The sequence below is a fragment of the Paroedura picta genome, chromosome 1 (genome assembly GCF_049243985.1).
Source record: "Paroedura picta isolate Pp20150507F chromosome 1, Ppicta_v3.0, whole genome shotgun sequence".
NCBI classification, from domain to species: Eukaryota; Metazoa; Chordata; class Lepidosauria; order Squamata; family Gekkonidae; genus Paroedura; species Paroedura picta.
The window spans coordinates 172860044-172872750 of record NC_135369.1 but is presented as its reverse complement, the minus strand read 5'-3'; the positions used below and the strand labels follow the sequence as shown (position 1 = coordinate 172872750).

At 44.1% G+C, this 12707-nt stretch overlaps 1 protein-coding gene across 4 annotated transcripts in view; it reads left to right on the top strand.

Annotated features, from left to right (window-relative positions):
• Nucleotides 1-274: 274 nt before the first annotated feature.
• The window catches only part of ATAD2B (ATPase family AAA domain containing 2B), a 105883-nt gene continuing 93450 nt past the window's right edge, over nucleotides 275-12707 (top strand). For 2 of the 4 annotated variants that reach the window (XM_077311791.1, XM_077311799.1), the window contains exon 1: nucleotides 276-709. In XM_077311791.1, coding sequence (XP_077167906.1) covers nucleotides 521-709 — 189 coding nt within the window. In that variant the 5' untranslated portion in view covers nucleotides 276-520. Of the gene's footprint in view, nucleotides 710-12707 lie in introns of all 4 variants that reach the window. The other 2 variants (XM_077311782.1, XM_077311808.1) reach the window with 2 other exon arrangements.

Sequence of the window (12707 nt, the reverse complement as noted above, 5' to 3'; positions counted from 1 at the left end):
TTATTCAGGAGGGCTGAACTCCTCCCCAGTCTCCTGTCTACCACAAGGCACCTGTCCTGGGCTACCTCCCACGAAACGACCCTCTCCAAACCCCACAAGAACCGCCGCTTCGGCTCCCTCCTCCTCCTCCTCCTCCCTCCTCCCCGGAAGTCGAGCCTGTAGTAGTAACTCCTCGCTCTGCCTCCTCCTCCTCCTCCCTCCTCGGGCACGGCGGCGTCGGCGGCGCAGCAGCAGCGCCCCCTAGCGCCGTCGGCGGGCGCGGCGTCCCGAGGAGAGAAAGGGAAGCGGGCGCCAGTAATGGCGGCCAGTCGGTGTGTGTGAGCGAGCGGAGGAGGAGGAGGAGCTCTGCTCGTCGCCTTCGGGGCCCTTGTTCCTCGCCCGGCAGCCGCCGCGCCGCCACCGCCGCCGCCGCCGCCGCTCCCAACGCGGAGGCGGCCGCGGAGCCAGCGACAGCTCCTCCTTCCCTCCCTCTTCCCTGCCTGCCTTCCCCGTCGCTCCCTGGGCTGGCTGCGGCGGGGCCATGGTGAACACCCGCAAGAGCTCCCAGCAGCGGCTCTCCGGGAAGGCGGCGGCGGCGGCGGCGGCAGCGGGGACGGCGGCGGCGGGCAGCCATTTCATCTCGTCCCGGACCCGCTTGTCGAGGACCAGCGCCAAGGCGGCGGCGGCGGCGGCTGCCTTGGCGGCCGGGCAGGAGGAGGACGCGGCCCGGGTGAGGCGACAGAGCCGCGGCGGCGGGCCCTTCCTGAGGGGGCGTCCGACCCCCACTCACCGCCTCCCTCCTTCCTTGCCTCCCTCCGGGGTCGGGGCTCGGCGTCTGCCCGGAGAAGCGTCGCCGGTGCGGGGCCAACTGCGCCTGCCTCCGGGGCTGGGCTTTGCTTTGCTTTCTGTCATTGCTTTGCAAAGCGGGTTACGGGGGGGGGGGGGGGTTGTTTTGTTGCATTTCTCTCTTTTTCTCTCCCTCCCCCCCCCGGGGGGGCACCAAGCTCTGCTTGTATTGGGGGGGGGGTGGAAGAGGACGTGAGAAATGTGAAGAGTGCTGCTGCTGCGCTGCGGAGGAGGAGGAGGCGGCGGCGGCGGCGGGCTGGGATTTGGAGCTGGATGGAAAGGGAGGTCATTTGAGGTGGGCTGGCGGTGCGGAGTTTGCGGGGGGGGGGAAGGAGCCGGGGGTGTTTGCAAAGGGGGGGGGTGCAATGGGAAAAGAGGGCGGCTGGTGCATGGGGAGGGGGGCGTCGTCGTCCGCAGAGGAAGAAATGTAATTTGCAGGTGTCTTTTTTATTATTATTATTATTATTTTCTGCTGGTTTCTCCCCCGTCTCTCTCCTTCCTCCCCCCTCCCCGTACTACGTTTCTGCGTGTGTGACTTGTGTAGGCGGCGCAGACAAGGCTGCCAGGCAGGAAGCTCCCCCTCTGGCAGAAATCTGATTTGCAATGAGGAGGACTGGGCGTTGGGAGGGGAGGGGGAAGAGGAGGGGAAAAGTTAGCAGTTGCTAAGGCCCTAACTTTGCCCCGTTTAAGCGAGGGAAATGCCTGCAGGGTTTCTTTCTGCGGCCCATTCTGCACACAATAGATAATGCACTTTAGAAGTAGATTTCCCTGTTCTGCACAGGGAAAGTGCATTACCCTATGTGTGCGGAATAGGCCTTATTAGAAGCTCAGTGGGTGATTTTGGTCTGGTGGGAGGGAGAGTAAATTGAGCACGGAGCGGAGGTGTGCAGGAAAATCCAACTGCAAAAGTGCATTGAAAGCGCATTATCCCACCCCGGTTAATCTCTCCTTGCCTTGAGAATTGTCTCCTTGAATTAGGCGTGCTTTTCTGGCAGGCTTGTAGGAAACAGGTGGGATTGATCTACCAGGTTTCTAGGAAAGGGTGTTCATAGAGCCAGTTTGGTGTAGTGGTTAGGAGGTGCCGACTTCTAATCTGGCATGCCAGGTTCGATTCTGCACTCCCCCACATGCAACCAGCTGGGTGACCTTGGGTTCGCTACAGCACTGATAAAACTGTTCTGACCGAGCAGTAATATCAGGGCTCTCTCAGCCTCACCCACCCCACAGAGTGTCGGGAAGGGGAATGGGAAGGCGACTGGAAGCCGCTTTGAGCCTCCTTTGGGTAGGGAAAAGCGGCATATAAGAACCAACTCTTCTTCTTCTTCTATAAGGGAGGTGCAAGTGATAGTATTTGGATGGGAGACCTCCAAGGAATGTCAGGGTAAGGGAAAATCCAGTGTCTGGGAGTTGCCACAAGTCAGCTGTGACTTGATGGTGTTGAAGGCCCGCTGCCCTTGCAGGTGAATTGCAATAGTTTAATGCTGATCTGCTGTAATTCATTTCATTCTCTGATTTGCAGTTTCTCAGAAACTGTTTTTATTCCTGTGTGCTGGCAAGAGAGTGAATTAGTAATCTGGCTGTTATTCGGATGGCTGTTTAATGAAGAATGGAATGTTATTTTTAGAGAGTTTTAATCATATCAGCCTGGAGGATAAATTCAAGAACCTAACAAAATGCTTACCAAAAAATTGTTGGTTTGTACAGTTATTGGTCTGGCAGTTCTAGCTGAGAAAGAACACCTGTTCTCCAAGGAATGACTTCACGGCTGTTTTGTGTTCACTTTGCTCCATTTTTCCCCCCTGTGCTTAAAAAGCACAAGGGTGGCTCCTTAATTTATCTGAGAGTTGTGAAGATAGTTGTTTGCCATTGCTTATGCAGCTGTGTGTAAATAGAGCAAATTTATCCCTGTTTAAGAACTTCCCCAGGACTAATTTAGAGTCCAGCAGCACCTTTTAGACCAACAAAATTTTATTCAAGGCTTTTGTGTGCACGCACACTTTGGATCTGAGGAAGTGTGTGTGCACACGAAAGCTCATACCTGCTGCTTTAAACCAACATGGCCACCCACCTGTATCTACTTTCCATGAAACTTGGTTGATCTTAAAGGTGCCACTGGACTCTAAATTTGTTCTGTTGCTTCAGACCAACATCCTACCCATTTGAATCTATTCCCCAAGACTTTTAGGGCTGTGATATATTTACCTTTTTGAAGATTTAGAAAAGTTAGGTGCATTTTATAGTATATGAAAGACAATATAAATACATGTTCTCTGAATATGTATAGAAAATTGTGCCCATTAGGATAGAAATCTTGCACCTGCTGTATTTCACGTTTTCCAATATTCCTGTATTGAAAGATGCAGCATATAATACAGTCATTTTTTATTCAATCAGTAGTTCTTTTCCCACACTCTCTTTTATTCCTGTATTTTAATTCAAATTTTCTCATTTCTGTTTATCCCCAGTTTATCCCCATTTCCCCCTATGCTACGATACAAACTAGCATAGAATTAGGGGATAATATAGGGTTTCAGTTTATATTAAAAATATCCATAGATTGTTTTTTCTTACACATTGGGCACAAAGAGGTTTACAAGACCATGCAGATACACAGCTGCTAAACAATTAGACCATGCTTTCTCAATTTGTTTTACAGTTGAGAAACCCCTGAGACATTCTTCAGGCTTTGAGAAACCCCAGAAATGGTATTATTGTGCAGAATATGGTTGGGAAGCATAGCTGTGTTTTTCCTCGAGGACCCTCCCCTTCCCACCCCCTCTGTGGGGGGGAAGACGCCATGACCGTATATGGTCATATCACCCAAAAAATGTTTGACAATTTTTTAAAATATATATAAAAAAATAATTAACTCCCACCCATTTGGGAAACCCTTCCAGGCTTGTCAAAAAACCCCCCAGGGTTTCATGTAACCTTGGTTGAGAAAGCCTGAATTAGACTATAAAACCACATTGATAATTGCTCATAAAAAATAAAAACAGCAAACAACATTTTGGGCTTTTTTTCTTTCTTTCGGCCATCAAGTCATAGCTGAACTATGGTGACCCCATGGGGTTTTCAAGGCAGGAAGTGTTCCTAGGTAGTTTGCCATTGTTGGCCTCTTAAAACCGATTTTTGATTTGCTTGGTGGTCTCCCATCCAAGTCCTAACCAGGGCTGACCCTTATTTAGCTTCTGAGATTTGACGAGATTGGGATAGCCTAGCTATCCAGTACAGGGCCTTGCGATATTATGTGTGTGTTTTAAGAACACTAAAAGATTGTACCTTCTTACAGCCTTCTTTAGAGGAAAGAGTGAAAAGGAATAATAATAGCAAAATGGTGACGAAGCTTACCATAAGCATCTTTTGGAAATGATGAAGTTCAACAAAGATTATTACAGTGAAAATGGCAAAGTTAGTTGCATTCACCAGGTATTCTTGGCCTGACTCAGCAAATGGTATTTTTAGCACTGCATTGGGACTTGTTTGTGATAAATTCTCTGTAGAAAACTTCTGCTTTCAGCAGAATACTTTTTACCTTTCAAAAATTACTTTCTATAATTGTTTCCTTTCTTAGGACAGTTATATCTTTTTATAGTCTGGGGCCATCAGTTTGTTGTATGGTAATTGGACTATGTCAGTTTTTTTTCTATTTGCATAATCTGTGAATTGGCCTCACACAGTATATATCAGGGAGGCCAAACTGTAGCTCTCCAGATGTCCAAGGACTACAGTTACCATGAGCCTGCTGGCAGTCTAACTTCTGTACCACGCTTGTTCTCATCCACCACTCTTGGCAGTGGCGTATAGTAATTGTAGTCTACGGACATCTGAGGAGCTACAGAGCTATCTCTGGTATATATGTTCTATTTACATGCTTGAAAAACTTTGAGACTTGGACAAGTGAGAAGGGACTCAGGTTTTACACTAAAATTGTATTTCACAATACCTTGTGTGTTGAAAGACTTCTGTTTGTAAAGTTTAGTTCCTGTGGAAGGTCACTGTGAGACAGCAGCTTTTTAAGTATAGAGATTTTCACACATGCAGGAATTTCCCTGTTCTGTTTTACACTGGTGAGGGGTCCCTGTGAACTAAAAAGAAATACAACAGAATCAAAAATCCCTGTACAGAAAAGTCTCTGGGTTGTTCCATGCCTAACTGGCGAAATGCTTTCCATTGTTCTTATAGCTTTATGTTTGTTTTTAACTGTTTGCTGCTTGGAAACCTGGCAATTACTTCTCTTTGGCTCTGTTGAAATGACAGTATTCTTGGGGAAACAATTACACGGAAGTGACACCTGTCATGCTGGGCTGCAGTTAAGCTTCATTTGGATGTAGTTGTGGGTACAGGTGAAAAGAAATAGAGGTGGGTTAGTTTTGTGCCTGTTTCCTAAATACTCATAAAGAATATTTTGGACATTTGCCATAAAGACTACCAAACAAAATGATGCTGTCCTAGGCAGGTGTGATCTCAATCTTGTTTGCACATATTTAGAAGTGAATCAGTTTGAAAGAAAATATAGCCAAGTATTGGTTGGGTTGAATCAATAGGATCTTATTTTTATAATGCCATGTTGGTCTACAGCTACAGCTCTAAGTAGGCATGCTTTGAAGGAAGTTCAGTCGAAATGGGCTGGAATTTACTTCTGAATTAACCACAGTTAAGAGTCAGGCTCTGAACTATAACTTATTGTGTTGAAATGTTTCTTCATTTATTTAAAAGAATTGCCTGGACATTGGGGGTTGAGTGGGTAGGGTTCTGAGGGGTGATTTTAGTACTGGAGAAAATATTTTGCAATTCTCAGAAGAGAACTGTTGCAATGTGCAGAATAATAAGTTCTGTGAATAGACAGATTGCCAGTTTAGTAACTTGCTACTAAGTGGATCAAGCAGATTGCTGTTCTGTGGAAGCGGGTATTGTGACTATATGTTAGTACTCAGTGGAGGTAATGGAATGAGGTATTCTCTTGATTGATCTGTCAAGTCAATCACATCAATAGAGCAGTTTGGAAGAGAAGTATTGTTATTGAGATTTTGTTTGAAAGTACTTAATCTTACAGTGTCACACAGATATTGATCTCCTAAATGAGCTTCCTGTGATCATTTTCTTTGGTTTGTTATGCACAGAGCTAATTTTATGATCTTCTATAGTACTGATGTAGAAGTTACTATATAACGGTCATTGGAGAATGAGAGAGACAAGAGTGAATACTTCTCATCAATATTGTGAGGATCACATAAAGCAGGGGTAGTCAACCTGTGGTCCTCCAAATGTCCATGGACTACAATTCCCATGAGCCCCTGCCAGGGTTTGCTGGCAGGGGCTCATGGGAATTGTAATCCATGGCCATCTGGAGGACCATAGGTTGACTATCCCTGACATAAAGTATCTTCATGGATGGTATCATCACAGATCATCTGCTTGAATTTCTATACTAATAGAAGTGGTTCTATGTCTAAACTATCCTTAAGTAATACCTGTGCAGCAGCTTCTTGAAATATCCTCAAGAAATAAGTGTTTCTGAATAAATACCTTATTCTTGTGGCTTATTCCTAGGAGTCATTATCTTCATTTAAATCAATTGCTGCTTCTCTTCTTAGTGATTGTGAAGAAGAGTTGTTCTTCCTATTCCTTCTGGCATACAGTAGTATTTGAAACAGTCATTATGTCCGCTGCCCTCTCGTTTTCTGTAGACCATAATGTTCATCATCTTTAGACTTCATGAGATGCTCTTTTTGGTCCTTGTTATCATCCTTGTTTTCTTCTGGGCACATCTGAATTATGGAGTCACTGATTTAATGTTCATCCTTCTCTCTTGGCAACTGATGAAGTTTTAAAGGTCCTGGAGTTACCAATGGGAGAAGTTTAATTAGATTACACTTGCCAAGCTACAGATAAGAAGATTCTTTGGAGGAAGTTCTAGGACTAGTTGGAGCTTTCCTTCGAGATGCTCTGCTCCCCGATTTATTTTACAGAACCTTGGATAATGCCCAGAAGCTAAGAGCAAAACCAGACAGACATGCAGGAAATCCTTGAACATGAAAAAACGCTAAAGGGTTTTTCCTCTCAATAAAATGGGACATTTCCATATTTACCTAAAGACCAACAGGATTTCCTTCCACATTATGTCTGCTCCAAACCACCCACCCCACGCTGTTTTTTGCCTTGTAGGAAAACAGATGTGAATGTCCCATATCCTTCTCTCAGTGGGTAGGAAATTAGTGGTGAAGAAAACAGAAAAAAATTGGTGGAGAAAGGATTTTAAGTAATCTGATTCCCAGAATTTTATTCTTTTGCTCCTCACTGTAGGCTCCACTGTTGCTTTGCTGTTCAGTACCCTCCCTTCCAAAGAAAAAACCCTGTTGGGAGACAGTTTATAGGGGCGACCAAACTGTGGCTCTCCAGATGTCCACAGACTACAATTCCCACGAGTCCCTTGCATCATGCTGCTGGCAGGGGCTCATGGGAATTGTAGTCTGTGGACTTCTGGAGAGCCACAGTTTGGCCACACTGAGTTTTGCCCTACAAAATCCTTACAGGGAGGGATTTTGTTTTTCTTTTGGGGAGACTTTTACAGGGTGGTGTCCCGGCACTCCATCTGATAATCCCCCCCCCCACAAAGTTCAGCCAGATATGGCACCTCACTCCCAATGGAAGAAGACTTGGCCTCCTGCTGGACAAGGAGGGAAGGGCTTGGGAGTAATTAGAAGATTTATATATGATTGCCTGCTGCATTTGTTGTTGTAAGGGAGGAATTTATGGGGTTTTATTGTGTTTTTAATGTTTTTATCGCTGTGAACAGCTGCGAGACCAATTGGGAGAGCAGCGATGGATGGATGGATGAGTAGATGGATAGATGGATACATAGATACATAGATAGAAATGCTGTAATTCATTTTGAAAGCACAAATATCTGTTCTTGTAAAATTTGTGCAACGGGTAGATTTGCTGCTCACAGTGTCTGAATGTCTTGGGATGGATTTTCTTGTTCTTTTCTTTTTTCACACAAGATTATATGAAGAAAATTCTTAGCACCCTCTAAACAGGTGAATGTGTGTTCATAGTTTAACTTATACACCAGAAGAGAAGCTGTGTCCATCCAGAAGAAGCGTGAAAGCAGTCAGAACAGTGAAACTTATTTAAAAAGACTCAAGAGATTGATGAATTTTTAGTAGTCATGCCCTATATTAAAAATATATTTATAAGCTCTTAGTACTAGCTAAATGGAAATTCACATTACACTAGCTTATTACACTAGCTAATGAATTACTAGTCAACAAATTCAAAAGTGCTCTGACCCTAATCATATTCTGTAGACATTTCAGTGATGTCTGTGGGTTGCCCTGGTTTAGATTCCATGTCCAGCAGGCTGATGTGCTAGTAGGGTTTGTAAAGTTTATTTCGCTTAGTAGGACTGCAGTTTATGTTACTTGTGCTACTTCCTACTGTTCAGCATGCAGAAATGATTTGGCTTTAGGACTGTGCTAAATTTATAAACGATGCATTTTCTTTTGTGAAAAATGATCAAGTTCAGACTTTGTAAGAAAGTATGGCATATACTACAATCCTCTCCCCAAAATTTTCTTTTTGTCCCTCCAGGGTACATTCCCCCCCTGGGGACTTCATAATTTCCAGGAATGTTAACATTTCCAGAAATGTTAACAACAATGGTGGGCAACCCAATGGCATGCCAGCCAACAGTGACAAACTAGACCCTTCTGCTTGGGACTCAAGTCCAGGTCTCCACCCAAGCATCCAGTGCACTGATATCATTCCTGGGCAGGGGTGAAGGCAACAGTTGCAGCTTATGTCTGTCATCTCCTCCCAAGTTGGCAGAACCACCAGCAGAATCTGACACACGTCCCTGAAAATGGTATCAGCGACGTTGGTGGGCCTTGGCTTGTTCCAATTGTATCTGGTTGAGTCCAACTTCATGTGCCGCTCCTATCTGGTTGACTGGCACGACAATATCTTCACTGGTAGATGTTGCACTTTTATGGTTGTTGTTGTTGTTAGGTGCAAAGTTGTGTCTGACCCATCGCGACCCCATGGACAATGATCCTCCAGGCCTTCCTGTCCTCTACCATTCCCCGGAGTCCATTTAAGTTTGCACCTACTGCTTCAGTGACTCCATCCAGCCACCTCATTCTCTGTCATCCCCTTCTTCTTTTGCCCTCAATCACTCCCAGCATTAGGCTCTTCTCCAGGGAGTCCTTCCTTCTCATGAGGTGGCCAAAGTATTTGAGTTCCATCTTCAGGATCTGGCCTTCTAAGGAGCAGTCAGGGCTGATCTCCTCTAGGACTGACCGGTTTGTTCGCCTTGCAGTCCAAGGGACTCGCAAGAGTCTTCTCCAGCACCAGAGTTCAAAAGCCTCAATTCTTTGACGGTCGGCCTTCCTTATGGTCCAAGTTTCACAGCCATACATTGCAACTGGGAAGACCATAGCCTTGACTAGACGCACTTTCGTTGGCAGGGTGATGTCTCTGCTTTTTAGGATGCTGTCTATATTTGCCATAGCTTTCCTCCCTAGGAGCAAGCGGAGACTTCTTTTATGGTACTTTTATGGTACTTGGTCTAAAAAAAGGTTGCTTAACCCATTTTATACAATGGGCACAATCCTTAACAGGCATATTTAGACGCAAGTCCAATGTTACTTAACTGTGCCTCCTGTCAGAGTGTGTCTTCTGGATTGCTGCATTTGTTTGCCAACCTTTAAGATATTTCAGGACTCTTCAGTGTCTTTGAGTGAGAGCCAGTTAATGATTTAAAGAAGCTAGCTATGTGTTTCTGCTGTCAACAAGCAGGGTATTGGGAGTTCTACCTTAACCTCTGGGTCCATATCTCACCAAGGGTAAGATATGCGACTCAGGCTTGGACACACCTCGTAGAAGCAGATAAATAGAGCCACAATTTGTCCTTCTGCCACTTCTCGCCTCTCTGTCTTGTTGACTCAATCCATACTTTAAGTTGGAGTTGCCTTGGTATTGTTTGGATGCAAATGGAACTAATTCTAAAGGTTTTTCTTTTTAAATGCTTCATTTATCATCCGCCTTTGTTGCTGAGACTCAACAAGGATTGCAAAATACAAAAATTAGTTCAAACAACAAAGACCTCCAATAAACAATGCAGTAGAACTAAGCTTACAGAAATGTAAGGTATGGAATGCCTGTGGAAAGGTTGGAGAGTTACTGTGATAAAAGGATGGTGGTACTTATGATAAACCACAGTCCTATCCCTTATAAAAGAAACCCCCTCAGCCGACTATAGTCTAGGGGTGACCAAACTGTGTGTCTCCAGATGTCCATGGCCTACAATTCCCATGAGCCCCTACCAGCATGTGCTCATGGGAATTGTAGTTCATGGACATCGGGAGAGACAGTTTGGCCACCCCTGCTATAGTCCTATACCTAATTTTTGTGCTATGGTATGTTTGTATGTTCCATGTATGTTCCATGTGGACATACCTAACATTGTCTGCACACTATCTGAAGAAGTGTGTTATATGCTATTAAAGGCTTGTTGTTGTTGTTGTTGTTGAAGTGTGCTTGCACACAGAAACTTATAACTTGAGTAAAGCTTTGTTGGTCTAAAAGGTGCCATTGGACGCAAACTTCGTTCTGCTGGTTTAGACCAACACAGCTACACACCTGAGTCCATTGCTTGCTCATGTTTATCTAGAGCAGGTTTTCTTGACAGCCCTGGAAGGGTTTCCTGAATGGATGGGAATTAATTTTTTAATATATTTTCAAAGCCTGTTAAGCATTTATTGGGTGATATTGACCATATATGGCAGGGGTAGTCAAACTGCGGCCCTCCAGATGTCCATGAACTACAATTCCCAGAAGCCCCTGCCAGCATTCGCTGGCAGGGGCTTCTGGGAATTGTAGTCCATGGACATCTGGAGGGCCGCAGTTTGACTAACCCTGATATATGGTCACATCGACCTGTCCTTCCCAAAATGGCCAACGATGAACCTAGCAGGGTGGGAATGGGAGGGGCTTTGGGTGGGCCCGTACACAGCTGTGCTTCCCAGCCATATTCTGCACGATCACACCCTTTCTGGGGTTTCTCGAAGCCTGAAGAATGTTTCAGGGGTTTCTCAACAGTAAAAAAGGTGAGAGAGGCTGATGTAGAAGCAAACTATCAGACTAGTACTCTAAATTCCAAACGTTGTTTCTTTGGCAGCATTGTGGTGTTTTGCAGATTTTTTTTTTTTGCCCTTTCCAGACAGTATATGAAAGAGTGCACATCTGAGTCTTGAGAGGCAAAGGTTGATATCTTTAATTTTCTAGATGAACTCTCAGCTGCCCTAGCGCTGTTAGACAAGGGAGTAACAAGTGCATTAGGGAAGTCATCGGAACATGTTTTTTTTGGTTGGAATTACAAGTGCTGATATATTGCCTGTGAGTTCTGTAATTCATTTCCCTCTTTATGCATTCATTTCCTCCCAAATATTTTTGTCATAAGATGAGATTAGAGGCAGGGCACTTAGCCTATAAACACATAGATTAAGTGGCAGTTATACTGAATTTTATGGGTGAATTTTAGCTGCTTCAACTGATGTGCATAGTCTGAGGCTAAAAAAAGACATGATTGTGTGGAAATACGCTTCTTAAGTGATGGGAGCTTAACTTAGCGTTACGTTGCAGATTTTAAACTTTCACATTATTGTCTTAAGACAACACCGGTGAATTTGTGCAACTTCTTCACCAAAACATGTTCAGGCTTTTGAGCTCTTATTTAAATCAATTCTGACAGTTTCCTATCTAGCTTCTGTCAAAGCATTTATCAAGCACCGTAAGGGGAAGAAAGAATTAGAATTGACAGAGTATTGTTCACTATTTAAAAAGAAACATTCAGTAGAATTACTTTGTAGGATATTCTAGTTTCTTATTACATATTTCATTTTAAGACATCATTGGCGCTTAACTGTCTTTGATTTAAATCACACTTCAGTACAGCTGGTTGTTTCATTTCTTCAGGCAGTGATGCAATATTTCTGCCTTTTCTGCTTCTTCCAGTTGAGCTTTCACACTCTGCTCAAACTGGTTTGAAACCTGTTGCATAGCTTCTCTCTCTCCCTAGCACAGAATTACTCGGGACGTTTAATAAAGGATCGACCTGAGTCACCAGTGTAATAGTAGGGGCACACCTTTAGTAGTTCACATAGCATGTATAAACATGGCTGTGATTTGGTAGTTTGTGGTTTGCCAGTAGTTCGTTAATGATTGAATGTGTGTGCATATTTAGCGTGAGCTTGACTTGCTGTTCTTTAGTTAATACAAGATAGACCCCTCATGTACATTTACTTTACAGATTATGCACAGATTTCTTTGGTTTCCGATGCTTCTAAAATATAGTTATCTGCTACATTTGGAGTCGTCCGAATTCTATGTCAAGGCCGGCAGTGCTAGGCAATCGACTTGAAAAGGCATCCTTTCTGCTGTTACTGATACTGCTTTGTGCTGTGAGCCCACAGAGCGCGTGCCTAGACAGTCATCTTGATTTCCATTGAATAAACGTTCATTGGTTTATTCCGTTAAGTAGGACGAAAAACGTTGACGACTTCTCTGAATATGATATCATTGGTTTCTTTCTCTAATGTTTAAGGTTGTATCCCTAATGAGGAAAGGTCTACACTTTATTCTGTAGAATGGGGGATTTTCTTTGGTCGCATACAGATTACACAGCATATGTAGAACTGTATGATCCTTGCTATTTTTCAGCATCCTGGGTTACCATGCCTCAAGTAGCCAGAAAATCTAACACAGCTTCTTAACAAGATGGTGCAGACTTTCAATTCCTCTGTATCTTCTACCTATAATTAGACATCCAAGTTTTGACTTTAAATACCCAATGTCTTTGGTAAAATTGCCATGGTTTG